This window comes from Grus americana, chromosome 3, assembly GCF_028858705.1.
Source record: "Grus americana isolate bGruAme1 chromosome 3, bGruAme1.mat, whole genome shotgun sequence".
In the NCBI taxonomy this organism is placed as follows: Eukaryota; Metazoa; Chordata; class Aves; order Gruiformes; family Gruidae; genus Grus; species Grus americana.
Window position 1 is genome coordinate 17,458,979 of NC_072854.1, and position 26,205 is coordinate 17,485,183.

The 26,205-nt window shown below is 37.2% G+C and overlaps 1 protein-coding gene across 4 annotated transcripts in view; it reads left to right on the forward strand.

Moving 5' to 3' along the window:
- MBOAT2 (membrane bound O-acyltransferase domain containing 2) overlaps positions 1-26,205 on the forward strand; it is a 176,907-nt gene that overhangs the window by 131,529 nt on the left and 19,173 nt on the right. For 3 of the 4 annotated variants that reach the window (XM_054820189.1, XM_054820185.1, XM_054820186.1), the window contains 4 exons: positions 6,187-6,282; positions 10,051-10,106; positions 19,721-19,775; positions 20,594-20,777. In XM_054820189.1, the coding sequence (XP_054676164.1) occupies positions 6,187-6,282; positions 10,051-10,106; positions 19,721-19,775; positions 20,594-20,777 (391 nt within the window). The remainder of the gene's footprint in view (positions 1-6,186; positions 6,283-10,050; positions 10,107-19,720; positions 19,776-20,593; positions 20,778-26,205) is intronic. The other variant, XM_054820188.1, reaches the window with a different exon arrangement.

Below are 26,205 nucleotides of genomic sequence, written 5' to 3' on the forward strand. Positions count from 1 at the left end.
GTCTGCCTTTTGAAACTGAATGATTACACTTTTTAAAAAAAAAAAGTCTTATTTTCTAACATAATGGAAGGAGTGGATCTTGACTGAACATGAAATCTTTATTTCAAGGCTAAATCTGTAGTATGTGCCAACTAACTGGTGAAAAAGTGCTCTGCGTTGATTGGTTTATTTAACTTTCTTCCAGCAAAATAGCACACTGTGCTGTTGTCCTTCCACTGCATGGGAAGAGCCTAAAATAACAGAAGCTGTTATGGCATCTCCCAAAGCGTGCCTTTGTCAAGGTCACGGTTCTATTTTTGCTGCATTTTGTGCAAACAGAGATAGGTATGGTAGCTACTTGACCAAATATTTTATAACTAAGATGCTGAATCCCCCAAAAATGTGAAATCAAAGAAGAATGCAACTCCCACCCCTGGTTATGCAAATACAATCAGCTAACGTATGTTATGGTTAGCCTGGGCTTGTGTGCAGCCCGGCTAGCCCATCAGCAGATACAGAGCTCTAGAATTAACCTACAGATGTTCTTGCTCGCTCTTAGCCAGCAACCCAAAATTTCTGAGGGGCACAGGTAAAAGCTGGAGGTTCTGCTTATAGAATTCTTATAGAATATAAAGATACAGAAGCTGTACATAAGCAGGTTCTGCTGGATCATTCTGTGCTATCGAATTGGTACATAGTTATGCTGAAAACGTAGAAATTAACAGATCGTTCTCAAGTGTATTTGGAGCAACAGAGGCTGGTAAAGATAAGAGTTTGCTTTGGAGCAAGGCATAGATAGAGAAGTAGTATGCTGAGGGTTCTTAAATGTGTGGATGCCATCTTTGAATCCAGGTCTTTAAGGTGCCGATGGTTTGAGTCTGGGAGAGTGCTGGGAAGTAGTTTCTGTGCTTGTTCTGCTTATCTGCTTTCCTGGGCATCTGTGGTTTAGCTACCGCTTTGGGGAGGACACAATCCTGGATCCTGGGCTAGATGGAGACTTCACCTGACCTAGTACTGCCACTCGTGCGGGGCCTTTATGTCCTTCTCTGTTACAGGGGATGTGGTGGGCAGGATAGTAGGTGTATCATGTGGAATGCATTTAAAAGGCAACACTGGATAACAAAGCATTGCCTCTAGGAAAAAAAATAAAAATCAACCATTCAAACAAAATCAGACCACTTTGCACTGAAGTAGATGTGCAGTTCTGATGTGAATGTTCTGTTGGCTCTGCTAAACTTGTGAGGATGATAAAATAAGAGGGGTAGCACGGGGGTGAGATTGAGGTTTTCTGCTTCAGAAGTCTGTTTAATGTAGTTACTCCAGTTTAGCAATAGAAAGTAGAATAGAAAATGTATATTGAGTTCCATCAAGATACTTGGAAACTAAAAGAAGATTCATGAAGATTCTTCTTCTTCAGAAGAACCGAAGCCTGTATATCTATATATGTGTGTGTGTATATACGTGTACATACAGATATAAGGAAGCTTTTTGGCTTTATATATATGCAGGTAAAAACTCTAACATTTATGTCGATTAATGTTACTTAAGAAAAAAATGACTGGACAAGAAATAATGATATAGGGCAATGTATTTTCTTTGCTAATAAGAGATTAATTTGCTTTTTTTTTTTAATAGAATTAAACAGAAGTTCTCTTGATGAGCACCTTCTGTAGACTACTATGTGGAGAGGCTGTTTACTTAGTATTTTCTATATATTATGCTATATATGTGTATAGTGTGTTATATTTTATGTAGGTTAGAATATACATTTTAAAAACTCCTTGATTATCAAGTTTATTTGATATATTTCTTTTTAAAGGAATGATAGAATTTGATGGATACAACATATTAAATACCAGTTTTAGTGCTCTGGGAAGTTCAAAATAGTAAGGAATTAAAACATAATATGGCAGACTTGTGTAACAAGAACCCTCCTGTATAATGGGTTATCCAGTATTGGTTACTTAAAATCTTTCTTTTTTTTTTTTTAAATAAACTTTAAATGAGAAGTTAGACATATCAGACAATCTGTTCTGCTTTCTGCTACTTGATTACTGCATTGTCCCCCCAGACATGTCTGACTTTGCATCTGTCATTTTGACAAAGATTCTGTGAATTAGTCTCCAACATACTCTAAATGAATGTCTTTGTGTCTTTTTATTATATATAGTACAATATTCATTACAGGTCAGTTTGTCTTAGTTATTTGTAACAACAGCAATATTGTGACTTGATTCTAGTTGTTCATGCCAGCGTGAATTACTTCTGCCATTCTGCTCACAAGAACATTATTCACTGAGTAGCAGGTATAGAGTAACATTGACTTTTAAGAACAATTGCTTTTCTACTGGAGGAGAAAACTTTACCTTGGGTAAAACTGTTGCATTCCTGTACAGCCTGTAATTAGTTTTCTTGTAGTTTGGTAAAACTTCATGTGGTTGAGCTCTGCAAAATCTTACTCAATTTTCTTATCCAGGGGGTGTTTTTGGTGAATGAGTCCTTGGAGAGGGTAGGAAACATGCAGTAAGAGTACTTTAGAAAGTTTTCAAAGCATTCTCAGATGTGTTCTGAAATTTTTTAAAGTAAAGTTCAATTTGTACGGTATTTAAGATGATCAGCAAGTTGCACCACAAACCTGCAGGAGAAACAACAGGAATGACGCAAGCTGTCGTAAACCTTTTAAATCTCCTTTAGGGAAAATATGTTGCCATACTTACCCTGGTTAAATGACATTTCTCATCAACAAGGGATGTGATGTGACATGGCTAATGTGCAGAGATGCACTCGGAAGGTGAAAAGCATTGTATGGGTTGCAAGTTCCTGTGTTTTCCTAATCAGTTAAAAATTTGAAGTCTTCTAAGCTGTGTGTAACTTGGAGCTGGTAGCTGACATAGAAAATAGTTAAAATTCATAGTTGTGTTTGGTGGATGCAACATAGCAGCAAGTTTCACTGCTCTGTGGGAAGACAGCTTTTGTTTTAGATTGTAAAATGGAATCTGGAATCTCAGCAAGAAGCTTAAGGGGTGGGGTTTTTTTCCATTCTTCCATTTCTGCACTATAACTTCAGTATGGATATTAGCTGAATGTTGTGAGAAATCCCACCATGTCAGTCATAGCTAACATCTATTTCAAAGGATATCTGGAAGTACCCAGCTGGCTGACATTTTGGTCAACAGATAAGAAAACCAGAGAAATGCTGTATAAACATGAAGGCAAGAAAGGATGCACTCATTTTGTTGCTGTTCCTTCTAACTGGACTTTATGAAAAGTTAGGTTTTGGTTTGGGAAGGATAGCAGATGCTAGATCTGATAGATGTTTCTGGCTTTCCTCAAGGTAAGGTGCCAGTTGAACTTCTGCTCAAGTGTCATAGCAAATGATGTTTTGTTCTTTAAAGATGTTGGGAAAGCTGTGTCACTCCCCTTTGCCTTCTTTACTGCAAGGGCATGTTGCTGGCTCATGGTCAACTTGGTCCACCAGGACCCTCAAGTCCTTTTCTGCTGAGCTGATTTTCAGCTTGGTGGCCACCAGCATGTATTGGTGCTTGGAGTTGTTCTTTCCCAGGTGCAGGGCTTTGCACTTCCCCTTGTGGACCATCATGAGGCTCCTGTCAGTCCATTTCTGCAATTGATCAAGGTCCCTCTGGATGGTAGTGACACCTTCTGCTGTATTAGCCACTCCTCTGAGTTTGGTGTCATCAGCAAACTTGATTAGGTTACGTTCTGCCCCATCATCCAGATCATTAATGAAGATGGAGACCTTATAGCAGCCTTCCTGTACCTAAAGGGGCCTACAAGAAAGCTGGAGAGGGACTGTTTACAAGGGCATGGAGTGATAGGATGAGGGGTAACAGCTTTAAACTGAAGGAGGGCAGATTTAGGTTAAATATTAGGAAGAAATTCCTCACTGTGAGGGTGGTGAGGCACTGGAACAGGTTGCCCAGAGAAGCTGTGGCTGCCCCCTCCCTGGAAGTGTTCAAGGCCAGGTTGGATGGGGCTTTGGGCACCCTGGTGTAGTGGAGGGTGTCCCTGCCCATGGCGGGGGGGTGGAACTAGATGATCTTGCTTGCAAAAGGAAGTATTCATAATGTCCTGTTTAAAAACAGTGTAAATGTTTTATGACATAAACTGTATGAGGTAGGAACTGGTGTCTGTTTCCTTCCATCTGAGGGTGTGTACCTAATCCACTAATGTCTTAAGAGTGGTTCTTGTCCTTACAAAGTGTATATTGCTGCTAGGGAAGCATTTGAAGTTATGAAAACTAGTTACTGTCACTTTTGTAATTCTGTTTATTCTAGACCTATTGCAATATACTGTGAATAGACTGTTGTTCATAAATACGTGATCTTGCCAGTGTGGATAAAATGAGATTCTCCTAAGGAAAACTACAGTATTTTAATTTTTCTTGGCTTTTTAGTATGGTATCTATGGATGGGTATGTAGGTATCTCTACAAGTTACTTTTAACCTGGGATTGAGCTGAAAATCATACTGAATTTTTGGTGAATGGAAGAAGTGGGGCTGATATCAGCGTGCACAAACTAAACCCCCTTACTCTTCGTTCGTGTGAAACCTGGGTGCTTTCCTTTGTTGGGTTATTTTTGGTTTGATTTGGGGTTTTTTTTTTGGCGGGGGGTAGTTTTTCTTAAAATATCTCAGGAAAATTTTAATTCCAAACTTTTAAAACAGAGGTTCTACGTTATATCGTATTCCTGATATCTGTAGTCCACTACATACTACTTAATTGTGTTGAATTGTTTTTCTTGCTGAAATAATTCAATATGATTATGAGCCAATTATTGTGTAATTTTGTTGGATTCTTATTATAAACACTTTTGTACCAATCAGCCATCCAATATAATATTATTCCTGGATTATTAATATTCATGAAAACAGAAAATTAACTATTGCTAAAACAGGCACTCTAAACCTTTTTTTTAAAAAAAAAAATAGCAAGTCTAGTTTAATGTAGCTACTGATATATAAGATAATTTGTAATTTGAAAGTTGGGTGTTTTAAAATATTAAATGGTTTATATCTAGTATAATTCTTAATTAAAGGTTAAACTGCAAGTGTTCTGTGTGGCAAAAATGAATATCACTTTCAGATGGAAGAATAATTTCTGAGACTTTAGAAGTCATTATGTTAACACTTTTTTTGCAAAAATATGTATCTGGAAAAGAAAGGAAAAGCATGTTCCAAACTCTTCCTCTAGTGTCCCTCGCTATTTCATCTAAATCCAGTCCTAATTATGATTTCGCATTTGACGTGTGAATATTTTCATTCTAACTAGATTTTGAATGTATAATATGGTCTGCTGTAGGGGTTGCATGCTAGTCTTGTGAACATGAAACAAGTGCTTGATTTCATTACCATGAATGTTTCCCAAGTTATGTGTAAATGCTCAAGCCTGTAAAGTTCATACATAAAGTCTTAAAGGATTAGTTAAGTTCCTTCTGGCATTCACCATCCTTTTTGATTGTGAAGAATATCTGGCAGGTTTTGTGAGCTATATTGGCAAGTCAGTTCTCACTAGTATACTGTTGTACATCTTAAAAAGGAGGGGAGGGAACCCCAACCCTGCCCTGAAAAAATAGGTGAAATTAAATTTATAATACTTATATAAAGTGATTCTTATCTGTGTTTTTCTTAGATTTGCTGAGGATCAGCTTTAACAGGAGCATAAAGGCATCCTGTTCCTTTTTCACTCAGATATGTTTTAATGTGTGTTGAATTAATTGCCTTTTCCAGTTCCTTTGAAAACAGCAGCAGTGGGATTTGTGATGCTGAATTTTGAACGTATAGAAAAACATTCAATGGAAATTGTTTTATGTATAATTTGCCAGATTTCTACACTCATATAGACAACAATTAACTTTGAACTAAAAAAGGCGCTTAACACATTCATTTTCTCTTTACAGTGGGGCTTGCAATTATAAATCCTATGCTTTATTTATGTGAATAAATATTTTGGCTAATGACAATAGAATTCGTAAGTTAGTTTTTTTTAAAAACAAAAATGTCTATGTGCTTGTATAGAATAAATGTTACCAAAATTACCAGACAGAATGAAAGTGTAATTACACAATCCAATTATGTAATATTCACTATAGATAATTGGAGACTAAACTCTGCTTAAAAGGTAGTTTATTCAGTGGAGAAATGTTTATGGTTTTTAACTGAAAAGCTTTTTTTTCTATTTTCCTTCTAGGTATTGCTTTGTTTTTGCTTTGGGATACCTCACTGTGTGCCAAATTACTAGAGTCTATATCTTTGATTATGGACAGTATTCTGCTGATTTTTCTGGGTAAGGAGAAAATAATCTTTCCATCTTGTCCTCCTAAGTGATACTGTTACTGGTTTGTTGTTTTTTTTCCCCAAGTGTTTCAACCTTTTAAACTTTGGGGAAAAAGCTGGGCGTGTGTGTGCATATTGGCACACATACAAATATATATGTACCTATGCTTTAATCATGCAAACTGAGAATTTCGGGAACAGTTGTGTCTGTTAGAACCACGAATGCATTTTCTGCTGCCTCCTGTCCTGTCTGAAGGGTGTAAAGGACTTGGTGGCTGTGGGACTTTTCTTGGTTTTTCCTTTTCCCCCCTAAAATCTCCATTGCCACCCATGACAACATGATGAAACTTGAACTGTATCTGACATACTTGCATGCCTGCCACAGTCTGATACCTGTTTGTGAGGAAAATCTGAATTTAGCTTTTAGTGTCTTTCTTTTTTGGTTTTGTTAGATGTTCCAGATGCAGAAAGCTAAGGAGAGAGGCACCTGTGTGGTGGACTAGTCACACAGCCCTTGGAAACAGAAAGTTTTGTCTGTATGTGTTCTCATTTTATATAGTGAACTAAACCTATATTTGACTTGAGCTGTATAGGAACAAAACAGAATTAAATAGGCAGGGTAAAAATAAACCATATTGGTGATTCTTGTTTTTACTGCAAACACAGAGAAGTGAAACACAGCATTTCCTATCAATAAGTTTGCTACTGATGGTGCTTTTGTTGATTTAAAGGAGAGTATATATTTGGGAAAAAAAGAGATGAGCAGTGTTTGGTAGTCTGTTTAAAAAATGCATCAAATACTTTTCAGGAATACTATGAATGGCAGTGGTCTTTGTAGTTTACTGTTCCCTGTGTTGTGTAGCAGAGTTGTTCTTAGCCTTGTTGCTTCTCAGTCTTCATTGGTAACAGGCATATAGTCCAGAAACGTAACTTGTAGGTTGAAGCCAAAAGCTTTTTTATATATATATATATTTTTTTTTTTTTTTAAAAGTTCGTCCTTTCTGTCATTTTTAGCTGGGTCTTGCCTTCTGAAACAACTACTACATTTATGCCTACCTCCAAGTGTCTGCCTTCAAGCCAGATATCCAAGTTCCAATTGTAGTCAGTGGAGATCCGATTGATGTAGACAGTAGAGCCTGGAGGGTGTTCCAGACCACCCACTACTAAGTATCTACCTTAGCAGGAACTGGGTCACTTGCCAGATGCCCCTGACTGTATTCACTAGATCTCCACTGGTTATAATGAAAGCTTACAACATAGACATGCATAAAGACACTTTAAGTTTGCTGATGTTGAATTAAATTTCATCATTAGAAGTGGAGCTGTAACCCAAATGCTGTCCCTTCAGTTCACTGTAGGGCCAAAGTGTACAGCATTGGTGGTGATCAAAGCTCTGAGCTGACTCTGGAAACAGTGTAATTGTGCTTGTTTGTTGCTGCTCTCAAACTATTAATAGAGCTTGAGCACACCATTGCTTAAATGCAACTGTACTGCTTTCTGATAGCAGCTGTCTTAGTGGCTCTGTTGGTTTGGTGTTAGTTCAGAGATTTCTGCTAGGTCTAAACATGCCCAAAGATTTATGAGATCTGTGCTCTGGATAGAACTGCTCTGAAGCCTGGATCCAACTCGGTTATGTTTGAGCTGCCTCATTTAAACCATCCTTTCATGCACAGGTTTGGGAGTTTGATGTATGCATATCACATTAAATCTCTGGCATCTACTGCATCTGCTCCCTTGAGGTCTGAGACAGAGGTTACTTCCAGATCAGGAGGAGAAAGAGAATGAACCACAGGGGGCCATTTTTCTGACAATTTTCTCTAATTCCAGGGTAAGAGAGTAAGCTCAAGAAAATAACAAAAGTTGCCTAACCAGCTGTTGAACCCCAGTACCAGCAAGTTCTTCCAAAGATGTTGGCATGGATTCACATAGTGGTTAGCCCCAAAAGAGCTTTGAATGTCTGTTTACCTAGATATTTCTCCTAGCACACCATGCCAATCTAAAGTGTCCAAGCCCAGAGAATCTGCAAAAAGTTTGAAGGAAGGTATAAATGCACTGACAGCGGAGAAAGCTGAGGAGACCTTGTGCTGGAGGTGCAATTGCTTGTGCAGAGCTGTGTGGTCCTGGCTTCAGTACTAACAGATCCCAGCTGCCAATGAGCCTTCCACCGCCTCCTTTGTCTTTCTGCCAGCACCTAAAAGGGACTGTTAAAGTCCTGGTTCACAGCCTCACTGTTCCAGGAAGGACTCTTCCCCTTTTAGTCTCTAGATTGTTGCTTCTCAGCCAAATCTCTGAAGATACCGGAATAGCCACTTAAGAAGTAAAAAAAAAATACCCGGGTCTGCTATGATAAAAATGACAGCTGTATCAGCTAGAATTAATGTAAGGTCTGACCAAGCTCCTCCTGGGCTCCATCCTTCCACCAGGTAGAATCCATGCTGCCACATGTCCACCTACAGAACGAAAACCTATTCTGTTCAGAATCAGTCGGGGATTTCTGCCAGCAGCAGGCAGGTCTGCAGCTTAAATGCTAGAAAGAGATAGAAGGGATTTCCCAGACTGTCTGTTCTTGGTTAGATTTCTTCCTTGCTGACCCTTGCCTGTCACTCTAGTTTTGATATCAGGATTTTGGGGCACTGATAATATGGTAGAAAAAACTTTTTTCCACGATTGCATTTTGAAGACTGGAAATATTGTGTGCTTTGAAATAACCGTAACATTAAAAAAAAAATTAATTTGACAGACAGAGCCATCTGGCAAAATACTGGCGTAGTCCTGTCAATGAAGGAGGACTTGATGGCTCTTGGATTTGTTTTTCTGTGCCAACTTAAATATGTTATAAAAAGGCCAAGCGCAGTCAAAAGACTTGAACAAAACTATGTGCCCATCCTACAGTATGATTATTTTGTTGTGGTGGGGTTGTTTGTTTGTTTATTTGTTTTTTCCCCTCCAGCTCAGATACTCTAGCTAAATACAGTTCCTGATTTTTCAAGATCTGATTTCAAAGTGAAATGTCTAAATTCTGGTTGCCTACTTTATTCTCTCCCCTGTTCCCTCCTTCCCCCCAGTTGGGGGTTAGCAATGCTGGGACTTAGATCAGTCAAAAACTCCTAGATACTACAAAGATGGTATAATTTCTCAGGATAAAGCAGACTTTCTTAGCCAGGGAAGAATCTCTTGGGCAGTTTGAGATCCACTCAAGCGTACCAAATTCAAAACAAACTAAACTCTGTTGGAATCAACATAATTATGCTGGGTTTTTGTTTTGCCAGATAGGTTTACTTGAGGCAAATAATAATTCTAGATGGAAAACTTAAGCATAGGACTAGGTGTTAGTAGAAACAGTGGAAGTGGACTGCGTATCTAAATAAATGATAGTAATGTTCAACTTTTATTGTCCTTTGCTTACTGCTGCTATAATTTACAATGCATATATTTGTTCTTACTGCCCCTTTTTCTTTACTCTTCCCACTATAGAAAAGAAACTATGTTAGTAGAAAATAAATGTTGACACACTTTGGCTGTGTTTGTGGAACCTAATGCAGCAATGAAAGGCATGGGTTATCAAATGCTATATCTGAGGATTAAATTCTTCTCATTGCATTGAAAATTCTGTAATGGTTTGAGCTTCAAAAACTAGTCACTTTGTCCTTGCATTGAAAGTCTTCCAGTTGAGAATAATTAACCCAGACTATTAGTTTAAGCTTTCCCTGATATTTACCTGTGAAAGAAAATCCTGAACTTTTTTCTAAATTATTCTTTCTTCTTTTTTTTGCATTAGCCCAATGATGATAATTACACAGAAGATCACTAGTCTGGCATTTGAGATTCATGATGGTAAGATTTCTTTAAACTGTGTTTAATTTTCCATACAAAATAAACTTAAGGAAAGTTAGTCATGAGTCAATGAGTTACTCTGAGTTCAGTTTGTGTTTTAGGACAAAATATATTTTTGTGTCTCGATTGAATTTTTTTTTTTTTTTTTTTGATGCTTACTAATGGAAGTACCAAGAAATGTTGCTCAGATGCTACAAAAGCTCTGAAAATACTTACATTGTGCAGAACATACTACTTATCAGAAGACCAATTACGTTTCTGAGGCCAGTGACTAAGACAACTGACCTTTTTTTTGGGCTGGGATGTTGATCCTGAGAGTTAGCTAAAAAATTTCCAAATTCAGAGATCACTATTGGTGACAGATTGGTAGAACAAGTACATGTAATTTCAGTTGTTGAGGACCTCTTGTTTTAAAATACTAACTGTTAATCTCCCCCAAATTTGTCATGTATACTGATTTTTATAAAACCTTTGTACAAGTTTCATTTCATTTATTATCATGATTGCACTTGCTGTGCTAACATACCAGTGTGAACAGGGAGATTATCTAACTATGTTTCTGTCTTTTCTCCTGTCAGATTTATCCATCAGCTATGTGAGCCCTAGTTATGACAAAAATGAATTCTAACGTTGGCGCTTGTGGGTAGGGTATCCAGATTTTTAGTTACCTTTAAATTCAAAGGAGTAATTTTCATTTTAAAGTTTGAAAATACCATACAATAAACCTAGCCAATTAGCTTGAATCACTTGGAGCTACAGCTGTCAATTGAAGATTTGGGAGTGTAAGCCCAGACACCTGGATAAAACCACCAGTTTTTCTGAAATTCCTTTAGTAACATTATGTATGGAGTTTAATATGGTTTTGTCTCATATGCGTCCTAGCTTTAGTGCTGTTGGTGTTTCGTGGTTTGGGGGTTTTTTTTGGTTTGGTTTGGTTTTGGTTTTTCTCTCCATTCTCACTAAGAGAAGCCTGTAGGCAACAACATTCATGAATATGAAAAGTTAGGAAAACACATTTTTGTAAGAATTCTTGTATGAATAAAAATAAAGAAATAATGCTGGGTATATCTAGTCAGTCAAAGTAGTTGATTTCTAACTTCCAGAGAAAATACATTCAGAAGTATTAGTCTTGCAAGCTATTATCAGTTAGAATATAAAGTACACAAGTTAAAGGAAACAGCTTATTATAAGGAAGTAATAATTACAGTATCAAAGATAAATGTTTCCTCATGCTATTATTTTGCTAGGGAAGAGAGCTAGTCTCGATTTGTCACCATCATGCACAAATAGTGGAGCTGTAGTATGAGACGAGCATGTGAGTGTTCCTGGTAATCTTCAATGTTTCATTTAGTTCTATTCTTTCATCACAAACTAAACTGCACTTTTTTTCCTACTTAATTCAGATAATTTGTATTTTCCTCATAAACCCAGCTTATTTTCTCTCTGAATTTCTTATAGATGTCATTGAATTCTGAGTATCAATTTTGAAATTGTGTTCCTTGTTGGCCTCATATCAGAGACCCTCTGGAGTCTTTGTCAGCCCGTGAGGAGTAGCTGATAATATATTGGAAGACTTTCTTTCTGGGTGTGTCTGAATCTAGCAGAGTCCTTCACTTGAGTTGGATGATCACCGTTGCTGGGAGCACAGTGTGAACATGACTTTCAAAAGTTGATGTGACCAATGTGAATTCAAGAGCAACTTCAAGTCTGATGTCAGGAGATGCTAAGAAAAGATGTACAGGGGAAACTGAGATTGTGTGAAAGCAATGATTTTTAATCATAGACAACTTAAAAGGGGTCCATCATGAGAAATTAATGAAAAGAAGCCTGCTGTCAATGGGTTTTTGTTCCTGTACAAAAGTCCATGCTTCCACTGGAAAATACTTTGATATACTGACGAGGGAGAAGATAATGTTGAAAATCATTATACTATGCACTCTGGGCCTCTAGGCACATAAACTTGGCTGTATTAATTGCCAATTACTTTATTTTTCTTCCTCAATTTTCACCAGTATGTCCAAGGAGAGGTAATGAAAATAAACAGCTGAAAGAAAGGTGTTGGTGTGTTGGAAGATCTTCCTAAGCATCGAGACTCTAGTTGTAGCTAGGTTGGTTTTGTGGTAAAGGCAAGTCTTCTGGACTTGATCTTTTCCTGGCAAGCTGTTTGGTGTGTTGAGCTCGTTTCAGTGTTACATTTGAAGGTCCTGGAGAGAATTGGATGTAATCATGAAGGCCACTCACTCATGCTGCATAAGAGCCTGTCTAGCTAAGTGGATATGCTTGATTCCAAGTTGAACATGAGTATGGAATCCCATAAATAACTAACTACACCTATAACAGTTAAAACCCTGTGCACTTACTGTGGGCTTTTTTTAAGCAGGAAAATTCTATGCAAGTTGCATAGGATTAATTTAAGTTTGCTGTATAATAGTGACTTTTCATAAGGTTGCATGGATCACAAATTTGCACCAGAGAAATTTTAGAGTATGCCTTTGGTGTACTCTGATTTACAGTTTGAACTTAAACCCTTGATAGTTCTTTCCTTCTTACAGTGTCTTGTTACTTAAATGAGCACTATCAAAAATAAGTAGTCAGTATGTTAAGATTTGCTTTATATTCCTTGCTGATTATCTTTGGTAACACACATGTATACTCTAACGGCAGAAACATTTTTGCATGATTTGGAGACTACTTATATGTCCATATCCATTCTTTATTGAAAGAATTAGATATATTTATGCACCACTTTAGGCTAATGACAGAGTTAAGGGAGATAAGGAATCTTCTGTTCTTCAGATCCTATATTCTGGAGTACCTTTTTTTCATCACATAAAACTAGCAGATTTTGGAGAAGGAAAGGTGCATTGCAGTTATTCTAAAAGCAGGGGTTTTGTCTACAGGTGCAGTTTAGAAAGGCTATAAAATGGAGGATTGTACTTGCACGAGAAATTTCTAGCTAAGAGATCATAGAATTATAGAATGGTTTGGGTTGGAAGGGATCTCAAAGATCACCTAGTTCCAACCCCCCTGCCATGGGCAAGGACACCCTCCACTAGACCAGGGTGCCCAAAGCCCCATCCAACCTGGCCTTGAACACTTCCAGAGATGGGGCATCCACAACTTCATTGGGTAACCTCTTCCAGTGCCTCACCACCCTCAGAGTAAAGAATTTCTTCCTTATATCTAATCTAAATCTCCCCTCCTTCAGCGTAAGGCCATTCCCCCTCATCCTATCACTCCATGCCCTTGTAAACAGTCCCTCACCATCTTTCCTGTAGGCCCCTTTAGGTACTGGAAGGCCGCAATAAGGTCTCCCCAGAGTCTTCTTTTCTCCAGGCTGAGCAACCCCAACTCTCTCAGCCTGTCCTCATAGGAGAGGTGCTCCAGCCCTCTGATCAACTTCACGGCCCTCCTCTGGACTCGGTCCAACAGCTCCATGTCTTTCTTGCACTGGGGGCCCCAGAGCTGGACGCAGTACTCCAGGTGGGGTCTCACAAGAGCGGAGCAGAGAAGCTTTTGCAATTATAAAGTACTAAAAGTTAAACACAGAGGAGAGAACAAGAGATCATGTCACTGTTTAACTCTATCTTGCAATGGGTTCATATGGCATTCTCCCTCTTTTGCTTATAACCCGCTCATCTCCACAGAGCCTCACTCATTTTACTGCAATTCTGTAAGAGCTCAGGGATCTTTACAGGAAGGACCTTATCCAAATCTGCTCTCACTGATCTGTATGCACTTTGGCAGCTTGGTTTTAATTCTAGTGCTTTATGAATCTTAAACAAAGAGTCTCTTCAAATGTTTATATTCATAATCCACTGAAGTTCTGGGGCTCACGATATGTTTATTTTTAAATCTCCAAAGATTCAGCCAGCAAAACTAGGGAACATTAGACCTGATATTTGATATTTTAAAGGGGGGGAAAAAAAAATTCCCAGCTTCTTCCAAACTTGTTCTTATTTCTTTTCTCTAATTTAAAGTAAATAATACATAAAACTTCAAAGAAAGAAAAAAGTATTTTTTAATATAACACCCATCTTCTAAACATGAAATCTAATTCTTCTAAATTACTTCTTTATATTACTCTGTTGTACTTGTCCATAAAAATGTGTGGCTAGATACAGGTAAGAAACCAGAACCATAACACTTCTGTCAGCTGCTTCTTGGTTCCCAGGGGCTAATCTCACATGCTTTCTGACAACAAAAAACCCTCTTCATTCCTGTGTGTATCCTTCTCTCATCCCTCATACCTTAGGTTTCAGCTCTGTATTTGCTAATTTTTAAATGTGCTTTTCCTGGAACGCTGCTTGTTTTTTGTTGTGTTTTTTTTTTCTAATTATTATTTCCTCCTATGTATCTGGTGCTTTTCATTTTTAAATGCAATAGAGTAGACATTGAAGCTGATCTGGTAAGGCACTGCATTTACTGTGAGAACTAGAAGGGGATAAAGAGTACAAAGAATAAGCAACTCAAAGGATTATTTTTTTATTTTTTTTTACCTCTGCCTTTTTGTTTGAGTGATATAGTTGCAAAATACAGTTAAAGGCTAGTCTTACACCAGTATTTTAGGTCTCATTTACTTTGCTCCAACAGCATGCTATTACGACAATGGCTGGATTGTTTTATGCTGTTTTTCATCATATTGCTATTGTACTATTACAAAGTTGTAAGATTTCCAAATAGGCTATTAGAGCCTATTCCCCCTGCAAAATAATGTAAATATAGTCTCGGTCCAGAGAAGGGAGATATTTCAATAGATAGATGCAGCACATGAAAAATGGGAAGGAAATGAGGAAACAGAAACAAAGGTGATGTTGGAGAAACTTATGCGCAAACGCGGTGTTAGTTGCCATGGTCTTAATTATCTATTGCTATCTGCCTTGTCAGGTTGTGGTACTACACCATACACTTGGGATATTTTTCAGGCAATACTTTTTTTTTTAAATTACAAAGTAAATTTCTTGTTGGTTTGCAGCTAGTAAGATGAGCAGTCCCATCTAAACTGCAGTGGATGTAGTGGTTTTGTTAGCTGTTCTTGAACAGTATAATAGTGTCAGGAGTATTGAAGAATGTTTCTTGATATAAACATTTCTTATTTTCAGTTAACTGGGTTCTTTGCCTTTTACTTTTCTCAAAGGCAAATACTTCCCATATTCAGACACTACATCTTTCTAAAGGCTTGCAAACAACTTTAGTATTGGCCTGCTCTGGCTTAAAGGGTAGAAATGTGGATGTACAGCTTGTGTATTTCTATACACTAGATGTTTGTTGAACAGATTATATATTTCTGTATTTAGATGATTTTAAATACATGCAAAACCAGAACAGGATCACCAGTCTGAATTGCTGATTGTCACAATGTGACCCCATGGTAAAAGAGAACATAGCGTGTTTTGGCCAACTTTTGCAATTAAGTGGATTTTTTTGTTGTTGTAGTGAGAGCCGGTCAGTTAAGAATGTTGTTTTTGAAAATAAAGGTCTCATAAACTATCAGTGTGCTCTTCTGATTTCAAATAGGTCTTTTGTTGTTGTTGTTACTTCTTTTAAAAAGTGTATTTGGATGGGTGGTGGTGTGAAAGTATAAGCAAGAGAAAATTGAACAACTCCTGAGACAGAGAAATGTGCACTTAGGTATGTAGAAACACATACTTTTAAAGAGTTTTGATCGGTCGTCATGACCCAGTTCCACTGTATCAGTGCTGGTATTACAGCAAAAAAGTTGCAGCTGTTTAACCAAGAATGTTGTGTTCTAATTTGTCTGTTAATTATGTCAGTGAAACTGCCATGGTGTGGTGGTGTGTGGGTGTGTTTTATGTCTTATTTTTTTAGTACCTTGATGCTTTCTTTTTATGTCTGTGAGTTTCTTTTAATACTCTCCAATTGTCTCTTGATCTATATTTAATTTATTTAAAGTGTTTCCTCTTGTGTTAGTAATGACATGGTCATAATTGTTTGAGTGTCGGTTACCAAATCACTTTGATTACAGTACATGTCATTAGTGTTTAAAGGAATCTTATTTCTCCCCTCCTGTGTCTTCAAGTGTTGTTCTGGGCCTGCGTTTACTTGCACAGCTCTCTGGATGTCAAGACTTCTGATTTTTCTTGCTTTTTGTAGTTTCTTTACAATTTTACTCAGCTGGCATCTGTGTCTGTTTGCCTTTGTTGCTGCCAATGTGCTAGTAACAACTAAAACTGTTGTCTGTCTGTCTTTGGGTCTTAAAATATTTTAATAACAGCATGCATTTGGGCTCAACTAGCGATCCATTTCAGAACCTTAAATTAACATTTGCTCTAATTACAACAGAGCCTGTGATATGATCTTCATGTTTAAGTATTATTAATGTAATATAATCTTATGTCTAAGAATTATTAATGAGTTGATTAGCCAGTTTTCATGCAAATACAAAGGTGGATATATTCAAGCAGATTAACCACAAAGCTGCAGTAGTACTATGATATGATTGTAAACATTGTACTACTGTAGTGAGAGCATGCTAGTAGTCATAATATACTTTAATAAAGCCTGTATGGCAGGATATTGGTGTGTACCTGAAGATGTTGATTTTGTTACCATTAGGATATGGCCTCCTGAGGAGGAATGAAAAGATGCAACTTCCTCATGATCTAGACCACTGGGGATAAATTTTGTTACTGATGATTTACAAAATTCTTTTACTGAGGAAGGAATGTAGGAGTATTTCCTACTTTACAGATGAGGAAACTAAGTTATAGTTGCTGAGTGACCAAATCGTTTCACCTCTCTAACAGATGTTCGATAAAACCCATTTTCTCTAATCCCCACTGTGTGATTTGGTAGCAGCTGAAAGCTGCAGCCATTGCAGTAGTCTCCTGCTTTAGGACAGGAGAAAACAATTCTCACAATCCCCAGAGAAAGGTTACAAAACTTCATGAGTGTCCTAGCAATGACGTGCTGCTGCAGGGGACTTCTTAATCTCCAACATGTAGTACGCAGGGAATAGCTAAGATTTATGAGGCCTCTGTTCCCATGGGCAGATATACTGCCTGGGAAATATTGAATGCATATATTAATTCATCTCAGATTAGCATCAATGAAAGAGCACCTTTTCCATATGTATTTTCTATGAATTAAAAAATGTTAACTAGCTTTCTGAAAGCTTTCAAGAGTGTGACACAGGCAGAGATCAATGGTTTCCTTGTTCTTACGTGCTATGCAAAGATAAGTGGGCCTTCAAGGCACTGAGATGACTTTTTAGAAAAAATTACAGGGAAAGCTGCTGAACTGACCTCAAAGAAGCTGCTGGCTGGAGGAAAATCTTAGTGAGATAGGGGATGAAAAATTAATGGAGGCTTGCTTGTATGCAGTATGTTTGAGACAGCAAGTGCTCACCAGGTTATTTAGGCCTCAAGTGACTTCTCATGTATGTATGTATATAACTTGAACCAATTTAAAATATTCTAATTCTTTCTTCCTCACCCCTCCAAAAGTATAGGTTATATTTCAGTGGTGAGATTCTTCTATTTTAGGTTTGAGGGTTTTTTCCCTCCTTTTTAATACCACATAGATGATGTGAAATCTTTCATTTGACTAATTACCTTTATACCTGGTTTTATGCAAGTTCATTTGGACACACCTGGTGACTGCTTCCTCTTTCTAATGTAAGGGTAAAATACTCATATGGAATATAATGGCGAAGGAGGCTCCTGCTCCAGTCAGTTTGCATTGTGTATGCTGTGAGAGACAAGGCTCTGTAGGGGCTACTTCCCTATGCTAGTCGTATGGTGTGATTTACATCTATCTATAGTCTTTGTGTTAAACTTCTGTTTAAGTTTGTGTTAAATTCAAAGATTCACTACCTGAGAACTGTAATCTTATGGCCTTAAAGGTTAAAGGACCTTTCAAAATGTTTCTCCCACATTTTTTATTCAGTACAGTTATCAGCATAGAAATCTTTGCTGTAGCACCAAGGAGATAATGTGAAAATGTAATCATGGGGAAGAGAAAGTGCCTGCATGAAGTTAGAGGTGATGCTTTGTCCTTTGGGTTCTTTCCTTGAGTGGGTATGAATGGGGGTGACTTTCCAGTGCAAAGCGTCAAGACCGAGGAATGTATTTTTCCAGGTTGTATTGGAAGAGAGATGGCAAGTTGCTAACCCCTCTGTTCTCATGAAGACTAAAAGTGCAGTTTTCAAGTCATAAGTGCACATAGGTCACAGTTCCTGGAGTCACATAAAGACAAGAGAGTTATCTTCTCTTCAGATAACATGTATTTCCATGAGTCATAGAATTAAATAGGTTTGGCCTCCCCTCCCATCTTTTTTTGTCTTAAGCCTGACTGATTTTGGTATCTAAAAAAAAAAACTGGCTCCAATTGAAACTTACTTTATGCCTGGATCAAGTATAAGGGCTCCTCTCTGTGGATTTACTGGCATCAAGGGATGGGATTGAAGGCAACCTTTCTGTCAATGGAGGAGGATTGTTCTACAGAAGCACCTATTTTCACAAAGCATACTGGGATTTCATATCTCTGTTACCTCTACTCTTTCATCAGTCTTGGTTAGAAATTGGCTCTTGGGTTTAGGTACTGCTAGCAAGGAAGATAATTGAAGTGAGATTCCATAAACTTAATTTCCTTTGGGAAGCTATGCTCATACAAATAATTTTTTTTTTTTAGTGCTTGTGGTGGCAAAGAAAACTTGCAAATGTGACTAGGAGGGAATGGATGCATGTGCGAATGTCTGAACTAGTGGAGAGGCTGCAGAAGGAGCTGGAGCAGTCATTTTGGCTGGTATAAACCAGAGCTGTCTGAAGAAAGGAGCTCTGCTTCTTCTGTGCCCCTGAATTAATGTATTTTGTAATAATTTAAAGCATTGAGGGTCGTATTTTTTACTTTTCTCTTTTATGGGAGTACAAATTTTGAAGCCTTTACTTCAAGGGTAGGGCACCAGCATTTCAGAAAGCGCCGTGTATTGCAAGAAGGTAAACTCAGTCTTGCTGCTGAACTTAGACCTGGCCTGCCCCCTTCTGCTAGCAGGGGTTAGGGCTGCTTCTTAGTGCTCACGAAGAAGACTTGAGCACCTTTTGCTGTTGTGCCTGCTTCTCTGGACCCTGTTTACAATCTTTACTTGCAGCTCTTGAGGTCTGCCTTGAGTTTTGAATTGCTTAAATCTATCTTGGACTGTGCTTATACTATACATCAAAAGTGCAATGGCTAGTGTAATGTCCCTGGGTTACTGCAGTGTCGAAAGGAGTTTGGGGCTTGTCCAATTTCCAGGACTGGGAATAGTGAGTTTTAAAACATGCAGACTTCGAAATCTTCCACCAATGTAGGGGAGTTGTATTTGTCAACACTTATTACAAGCCGCCTTAATGCTTTCCTGAAATCCATGTGATTTCAGGTTTAAGCACTGTTGGATATAACTGAGGATACAAGAGTTTGTAATTTTGTCAACATTAAGAATTGTTTGATCGAACTCCAGCAAAAATGTTATGTGACATAATACCTCTGAAATTACTTGAGGGCTTAAGAAATTACATTGCAGCATGAGGCTTGCTCTACAGAGTAAAAAGCCTGCTAATTAATGTGAGGTGGTTTAGCTTTTCTTTATTTTTCCTTTTTCCTGTCCTTTTCCCTAGGAATGTTTCGAAAAAATGAAGATTTGACCCCATCACAGAGGTGCTTGGCTGTAAGGTAGGCTTTCAGACATCTCTGAGAGTCCAGTTTTGGGGGTGGGGAGAAGCTGGTGTTTTCTGGGCTGCTTTAATGCTCTGCGGAGTTGCTGCAGTTTCACATTCAAGACAGAGAGTTTACAAACTCATGTAAAACAGATCCATGCTTTTTGTATTTGTAGCTTAATTCATCTGTTCTCCTGGAAAATACCACTAGAAGTAGGTTTTATACTTATTTAAGAAAAACATTCTATGTTCTATGCAGTTTATGCAAATTAATGCCATATCGGACAGGAGACTAGTTAACATTTAGTACACATATAAAGTAGCTGGTGAAGGAACATGTTCGTTTAATTCTGGTTTTCAGTATTTAACTTACCTTTTCTCCTTTCTTCATTCAGGAGACTTGAAAATAATATGTTGACCTGGGCAAAACAGTCTTGACTTGAGGCATTTTCTTTAATTGAAATTATTGCCAGTTAACACAAACCTTTGTTTACTGATTCAATTGGGGGGGTGGGGAGAGGAAACAAAAACAGTTGAACAAACACTTAGGGAAACACCATTCCTCCTCCTTCCCCAGGCTTAGCTTCAGTCAAAAACCTCTACTGGGCAAGGAGAAAGTTACCAGAGTTAAGGAGATCTGTCTGAAAATGCTCAGTGTGGATTGGAAAGAAATGCTACGTAGAATCTTTAAGTTGTGAATTACAAAAGACACACAACATTTGTTTTTTTACTGCAGTTAGAGTAAGCAATAACATGGAGTATGACTTTTCCTACTGTGGACATTCTGTAGAACTACACATTCCATCTCACGAGTTGCTTGTCTTTGAATTACAGACGCATGCCAAGTCTACTGGAGTATTTAAGTTACAACTGTAATTTCATGGGTATCCTGGCAGGCCCGTTATGCTCTTACAAAGACTATATTACTTTCATTGAAGGCAGATCATACCAACTGCAACAGTCTGAAGCAAATGGGAAGGAAGATACAAAATATGAACAAACGGATCCTTCTCCAAATGTAAGATGTATGACTCTTGCAGTGCCGATGCTTACGTAATCATTGCATGAAAAGCTCGGTTTGCACTGTTCATTTACAGGCATAACTTCTGAGCTGTATCTGGAGTTCATTCATCAACAGTATACTACTCTGTATAAAAAGTTAAATACTTATTTTTTTAAGGCAGGTTTTCTCCATGGTTTCCAGTTTGGATCTTGTGGACAAAAGCAAATTAAATTGGAACTTCCTAACAAGCTTATATGGTAAAAAGCTGTCTTTAGATGAAACAGTTCATGCATGTTTGCTTCAAAGCATATACTCTGCACACAAAAAGTCTTGGTAAGGACAAAGCGTGCATTTTGTCATTTGAAGGCTGATGAGACTTCAAAATTCCAGTAAGGTTTCATGAAAATTCTCAAATTCTACTATTCTTTAATGTCTGCTCACAGCAAGTAGAAAACATTCATATGTAACAAGTTGAAAAACACTCATAGAAATCGTTTTATTCTTCTTGCTTTCATTAATGTAGAGAGGTACTAAAGATGGATATTTTGATCTGAAGGTGTAGTAAAAGTTGTGGTAGCCATAACCCTATGGCTAGTAATCCATACAACATATTTATTTTTTTCTCTTTGTTCCTTTATTGGAAAACAGACCAAATACAGGAGAAAATCCAGTTGATCATACCTTACAAGAGATATTGTATGGTCTGAATTAAAATCAAAAGCTCTTGAAGCTTGTTACTTTTCAAATTTAATACAATTAGTTTAATGCACAGGGTACTGAATATTATCTTTTAATTCTTTTTATATTCTCTTAAATAGCAGCATATCAGACTTTTAAATTTGTGTGTGCCTAAGATAATTATTACCACATATAAAAACCGGAATTATCATGGAGTTGACTGGAACACTTCAGCTAAATGGCTTTTGCCAATTCCAGCATCAATTACCTGTTTTCTGCTTAACTTGTGGACCACCAACTGTTGCTGGAGCAGCTGAAGGCATTCCCACGCATAGCAGCTTGTCTCGTCCTACCATCCGGAGGTTACCATCCCCACAGCTGGGCTAATGGGGAGTGCTTCCCAATTGGTTGTGTCATCTCCAGCCGCTTCCACCCTTTGAATGCAGAGGAGGACCCTTTGCACATTCCATTCTCCCTGTCTGTAGTTGTAGTTACTTGCAGCACAGGATTGTAAACTAGAGGCTGGAGGATGATAACACTTCTAACTGCTCCACATGTTGACAAAGCACCTAAGCTCATCTGTTGAGCAAGTATTTAGGAAAAGCAAAAGACACAGGAGAATTCACTGCATCAACTGGCACCTCAGAGTCTGTAGTCCGCATCGATGCGTTGTATTGGCAAAGTTACAGATGCTTCTTTTGTTTTTAAACGTTTTGGCTCAGTAAAGGCTCATCACATGTTCTGTACTAAAATCCTATTTCTGCAGAAAAATATTGTCTAGTAAAATTATTGCAAATAAATGGAACTAACCAAATCTGCCAGTATCAGTACTTCTGGACATGCATCTACTGATTGCCCAGTAGGACTTCCTAGCTTTTTACCACATAATCTTGCTGGCAATCTGAACAAAGGCAATAGAAATAAATGTAAACCTATGATGAATTCTTCTTCCAGGTAAGCAGTTTTCCTTAAAATGAATTGCTCTTAAGATGCCTGAAACTTTTTGCAATTTATGCTGCATTAGCTTTTGACATGAAAATAAAGAGAAGCTGTCTATGCTGTTGATATTTCATGTCCCAACTGGTATTAGAGAAATCTGGCTACCAGCAAGTATTGTGTGCTTTGGGAGAAATATGGATGATATAATTTTACTGCATTTGCTGCATCAGTTAAAATAGTCATTGTCTTGTTCTAGAAAAATGTTTAAATACCATTAACTTCATATTAATACTTTAAATTTTTTCCTTGATTCTCATGTTGTTATTTCAAGAAGAATAAATTGTTAGGTAAATCAAAAATGAAACGTAATGGGGATCAGCAAATGTTAATGTAGTAAATGAAAAAAAAAAAAATCCTTCAGCTGAGTTACAGTAAGTTTCATTTCTTGTTAAACAAAATTCCATAACCAAAGTAGTTCATGCCAGCCTCCTCCTCTATACTGTGTGTTGACTGCATGATGTTAACTTGGTTTAATATTTTTTGCTGTGTTCGTTGCATGTTAAATGAATCAAGTCAACATATTAAAACTTATTTCTTATGTCCCTCCTATTGTGCCTTTTTGCAAGCTATCAATTGTTGGTGCTCAAAGTGGTGTCAACTCTCAGAAATTAATATCTGTCTTTGTAAGTTTCTTTTTATTATGGCTACCCTTAAAATACAAGATTCCTGTCAGCAGATACCTACTTTCTTGCTTATTATGCAGATTCTTCCTACAAGTTATAAAGTTCTTGCTTAATTACCTGTAATTTTTAACTGAGGTGCTAACCTCCCCAAAATAATGTGCTTTAATATAGTTCAGTATTATATTGAGTTCCTTATTGATTCTTTATCAACCAAGAACAAGTTCATTCAAACAAAAGTTTTAAAGATAATTTTCTTCTTTTCTGTATATAGTTGTATATATTATACTTGTTTATACAGTGATATATTTATAAATTTCCTGAGGTCAGTGAGTGTTTTACCTTCAATTGCTTCAGTTAGTAAGCTGTTCCTGAACTCCTTTCTCTGATTAGGTATCTAGCTTTCAACCTAATTATATTCCCATCTAATTTATGCAGGTTTGGTTTTGTCCTGGCAGTCTCTTTTAGCTTAAGTACCTTTTTTTCCTTCCCAGTGTTGACCATATTTACTATTTTTATACAGGTATGCCCAGATTTTGTTCATCAAAACTAAATGAGCTTTCTATCTTTTTCGCTGCAAAATAAATTGTATATTCTGCTTTGTATGATGTCAAAGATACCTCGCAACTTATGGTCTTTTAATTCCTTAACAGTTATTTTGATATGTTGAAAACTTTAAAGAGTGAATGATATTAAACTTCAAACTTTTCCATTAGTTACTTCATCCTTGTGAAAACTGACCGATCCAGTGATTACCTATTTATGCCTTGGCAAAGATAAGGTAGTTAATTAAGCAATAGGAAGTGAATTAATGCTTTACCAAATGCATTTCTATAGGAAATTGAACTATAGATTATTGTAGTGTCAGACGAGGACTTTTATTTCTGTGTGAATGTGTTCAAAACTTGCATGCTATAAGAAACCTCAGGCTGTAGTTTAATCATGTATTTATGCCAACCGATGTATAAACTCTTGCTGAATACGGCAGGTCCTAGCCACGGGTTCTGGGTCTTTTGCTTGTCCCAGCAGCACTAATAACATGAATTGCACTGCACTGTGGTCTGATTCAGATCATTTGAGGAGACAGGGCAGGACTGCTTCTTTGCATTGCAGCCTGTGCTTGGATTGTCCCTCAGAAACTCTGCTTAAACCCGTCCTGAAACTGCAGCTCCCAGTTTTTGTAGAGGCAGGAGATTATCTCCATCACTGCTTGCTAAGGACACCAATATACCTGATACTAATCCCTGAAAGTGAAAAAAAAAGAATTTATGCTGTTTCTGGATGTAGTCGTGCTTGTCCCTACACTTAAATGTTGCTGCTAAAAAAACTGGAGAAATACATCACTTAACTACTTAACAAATAAATAAAAGCGTAGTCCTCCTACAGTATTTTTTCTACAACTACAGTTTGAAAACCGCAGAGTTTATTTTTTAAAAGTACGATTTATGCAGAGCCCTGTATGAGTTCATTATTTTTTCTTAAGTTAAATTTTGTTGAAACTGATGCTTTTCCTTAAAAGAAGGGCTTTCACCTCCACAATTTAGTTAAAATCCTTCAAAGAGGTACTAAGCATATTTTGGGTTGAATAGGCAGATTAATCATAGTGCATAGAAAAACTGGTAGTGACAGTGGCAGAAAGCTGGCCTTTCAACAGAGATAAAATTGCTTATAAGTTGTCAAAACATTGCTTACTATTTGGAGACTTTGTAGAGATCTTCAGATGGAAAACACTTATTTTATCTGTTTATGCTTATATTTTAACTTGCATGTTAATGTACCAGCCTATAAATACTGTTTCTCATGCTAAATTGAACCTGAGTTTTAATTATGGCTTAGACTTTGATGCTAAATCCTTGCCACTGTCTTCAGAACTTTGGGATTACAGATATTTACAAATATCCAACTCTTGCATGTATTAGATAATACATGCCAAAATTAAAGATTCATTAGCATTAATAATGGCTTTTCTGAACACTCATTTCTATTTAACTTCCTGAAGAAGTTAAGCCAACTGAACTTCCCCTCTGCTTTGGCAAAGAGATGGATTAAGAGTTACTAGAAAAACAAAGGCACACTTTTAGAAAGTTAGTGCCCTTTACTTTGAAGTCCTATAATAGAGTAAAATATTAAAATGAAGATTATTAGAAAGCTAGTAAAAACAAATAATTAAACACCAGCTGTTAATAGGTCATTGCCTCCTGAATTATCCAGCTGGGTTTTCTAATCTGAAAATATTTCTGAAATACCTTCTGAGATGAGCCACATGAAATATGTGCAATATCTGAAGTTACCCTCACCATTTTTCAGCTTTCCCAAGTCTAATCTTTGATCAGGTTGTACCACTTTTACATCTGTGTGACTGGGTGAATCTTTGATACTGTGTGTCTTGCAGAAATCTGTCTTTTCAGTTGGGTGCTTAATGCTCCATTCTGTATCATGGAACAGAATTGTTTTATTTTGGAACTAGATATGTGTAGCTGCACTCTAATTGAAGCAGGACGTTATCTTTAAAAGTTTGGGCAGGTACACTGGAAGCAGGATGGACAGGAAAAGGGTTCTGGTTATCTTTTTGTTCTGATTTTTCAAAGAAAAATAGCTAGATTGATTGTTTTCTCGCCAAGTTTAGTGTTTGTAGAATTGTAATGGTTAAACTTAAATTGTAATGGTTAAATATTAAATTTACATACAATCAGAATTTGAAAATTACATTTAAATGAACCAGCTCTCAAACTTCTCTTTTGTAGGTGCTTGGTTAGTGTGGTACTTTATGAGCTTGCACAGAACATGTTACTGCCCTTGGGATGTGGATCAGACTAGTGACTTAAAGCAGTCAATGTCATGCAGTATTGCTCTCTGTTTTATAATAGAATCTTAGAAATGTTTTCCTAAAAATATATACTCTTCAGTGTGGTGGTTATAGCAAAACTGAATTTTGGGGAAATCTGAGTCCAGATCCTACCTGAACAACATATTTACGTGTCTGTGAGCACGTTATTTGACCCCTTATAGCTTGATCGCTCTAGTTGGGAAAACAGGTCTATATAGAACTGAGGTATTTTTGCCTGTAGATTCATACATTATTTCAGTATTTTAGTTGGTTTAGAATTTAGTTATTCTAATGTAACAGAGATGATTGATACATTGAG